At 46.7% G+C, this 2,878-nt stretch overlaps 1 protein-coding gene across 1 annotated transcript; it reads left to right on the top strand.

Annotated features, from left to right (window-relative positions):
• Nucleotides 1-864: 864 nt before the first annotated feature.
• LOC137097128 (integrase/recombinase xerD homolog) lies at nt 865-1,746 on the top strand. The gene has a single exon (XM_067468493.1). The coding sequence runs from the start codon at nt 865-867 to the stop codon at nt 1,744-1,746; it is 882 nt and encodes a 293-aa protein (XP_067324594.1).
• Nucleotides 1,747-2,878: the final 1,132 nt, after the last annotated feature.

Below are 2,878 nucleotides of genomic sequence, written 5' to 3'. Positions count from 1 at the left end.
TGGTGTGCCATTAGCAGAAGAAAAGACCGAGGGCCCCAGCACTGTATTAACCTTCCTAGGCATTCAAATTGACACTGTTAACCAATACTCCAGGTTGCCCCCAGAAAAGGTGACGAGCTTAACCCATAGAGTCATGGAATTTAGCCTTAAGAAAAAGGCTACGTTACATGAGTTTCAAGAGCTAATTGGACATTTAAATTTTGCATGCAAGGTGATAGCTCCTGGTAGGGCCTTTTTACGCCGCTTATGCGACGCTATCTCTGGAGTCAGTGCTCCTCACCATCACATTAGGTTGACTCACCAAATTAAGGCCGATTTGGACACCTGGCAAAAATTCCTGGTTCAGTTTAATGGCATTTCATTTTGGAGGCAGGACTTGATGCTCAAGGACGCCCTGCAAGTGGCGTCTGATGCATCAGGGTCAATTGGCTTCGGGGTCTATTTCGACGGCCATTGGTGTGCACAACATTGGCCAGCTAAGTGGCATGAATTGGGCATTACAGCCGATTTGACGTTTCTGGAATTTTTTCCTATACTGGTTGCGGTTACAATTTGGGTTCAAAACTTTCAGAATTGCACCGTGCATTTTTGGTGTGATAATTTGGCCACGGTGCAAGTCATCAACAATCTTACATCCAGATCCCCTAGAGTAATGGAAGTGGTTCGTCAATTCACACTCCATTGCCTTCAGTACAACATATTGTTTAGGGCATTTCACGTGATGGGCATTCACAACCCGCTGGCTGACGCTCTGTCTCGCATGCAGATGGAGCGTTTCAGACAGTTGGCACCCAACGCAGACGTCCGACCGGAAGTTATGCCAGACCATCTTTGGCAGGTTGGAGTCAAGAAATAGTCCGGGGAATGTCTATGTCATTGGCACCAAGCTCTAGGAAAACGTACCTTAAAACTATTCAAGAATTTATGGAATTTAAACAAAATTATAGCCTGCCTAACATTACCCCAACACCTTACGAGCATATTGCCAAGTTTTGTGTCTACTCCAAGAGGCGGGGTCTGGCTCCCCAAACAATTAGATCCAAGCTTGCAGCCATTGCATATTGGCTTAAAGCCCAAGGGTTCCCTGACCACACGAACGACTTTAGGTTACACAAGCTTTTATCCGGATGGGCGCGCGAACATGGCCGCCAGCCGGATGACAGGGAACCCCTAACACCAAATATATTAAAGGGCTTGAGGCAAACATGGGCACAAGTTTGTTCATCTAGCTACGAGCAGTTGCTCCTTCACGCGGCTGCTCTTATTGCTTTCTTTGCCGCATTGAGAATTAGTGAATTGGTGCCAGCTGGGAAAACCGACAGGTCAAATAAAGCCCTGCTGTTTTCAGATGTTAAACTGATAGATGAGGGCCTACAAATCTCCATCAGATCGTCTAAAACAGACCAACGTGCAAAGGGGGCAGTTGTGGTCTTGACATATTGCAATGATGAGGAAATTTGCCCGGTGAGGGCAGTTACTACATTTATGGCCAATAGGGGGGCGGCTTGTGGCTATTTTTTCATACACAAAAGTGGCTTCCCACTCACTAAATATCAGTTTTGGACTCTCACTAACAAGGCGCTCAAGCTTTTGGGTCTTCAGCAACATAAATTCGGTACTCATTCGTTTAGAATTGGCGCTGCATCTACAGCGGCCAGGCTGGGCTACGGGGCTGAAAAAATAAAGAGCCTAGGAAGATGGAAATCCGATGCATACAAAGGCTATGTCCGCCCTGTTTCCGTTTAATGTTGTGTTTTATCGTTTCAGACGGAGTGTCACTGGTTCATAGAAGGAGGGTGTTAATCTGCGGGCATAGTTACATCTACTGGGCCGAGCGCCATGCCCGCAGAAGTACCTATGGCCAGCATATGGGTCTTGCCTCCGTCGCCTCAGTGGAATGGAGAGGAAAGAGAGGTTTGAGGTGGGATGGATTGATCCCATTGTTATTTCGGTCTGGCGGGGGCCCTCCACCAGACATATTGGTAATTCACCTTGGGGGTAATGATTTGGGCCTTCTGCAGGGCAAGGCTTTGTATCTGCAAGCGCGCAACGATTTCAATGCAATTTGGGAGGCGTGGCCGCATACACATATTGCATGGTCCGCAATGATCCCGCGCTTCAATTGGATAGGTGGCGGAGAAATCCGGAAAATGGAAAGAGCTCGGAAGCGTGTTAACAGGGCCATTCGTGTAGAGTTGGCACGGCGACAGGGGTCGTTTATACACCAAGGTGATATTACACTGGATAATGTTTTGCTTTATCGGGCAGATGGTATCCATCTCTCAGACAAGGGCAACGATTTGTTTTTGAGCAATCTGCAGTTGGGAATTAGAGCGGCTCTGGAGAGCTTTGTGGGGTGATGGGGACAAAATGGACATTTGCCCCCAATCAGTGGCAGAAAATGGTTTAAGAAGTTAAATAGTTAATATATTTCCCAGGCATACCCCTTCAGAATTGATAGGCCATTAAAGAATACACTCACCTGAAGTTATCTGTGTTAAGGTGAGGGGAAGAAAATGGCCCAGGAATGGAAAGGGGGGGGGGGATGAGAGTCTGGGCTTGGTTATCTTAATAAAGTTGAAAGATATTGTGTTTTAAGAGGCTACCCGTATTAAGGTTACGCGGGATACATTGTTCGCCCCACAAGAGCTAAAGATTAGGCTAGACAAAGCCAATAAGTGATGTTTTCTTCTAAACAGTTAAAAGTTCAAATAGGTAACTATTAATAAAGTTGCCCTTATTTAAACCCAGCTATTTTGTGTGGTCTGATTATTTCAGGGGTTGGGGGACAATGGCCTTTCACTTACCTGCTCGCTGGGAGGGGAAAGGAGTTTGTCCCCCTCCGCTGAAGGAAGAAGTAGTTCCGGCCGGAACTACT

The sequence above is a fragment of the Anolis sagrei genome, chromosome 5 (genome assembly GCF_037176765.1).
Source record: "Anolis sagrei isolate rAnoSag1 chromosome 5, rAnoSag1.mat, whole genome shotgun sequence".
NCBI classification, from domain to species: Eukaryota; Metazoa; Chordata; class Lepidosauria; order Squamata; family Dactyloidae; genus Anolis; species Anolis sagrei.
Note: the sequence above shows the minus strand (reverse complement) of the source record. Positions and strands in the feature narration are given on the sequence as shown.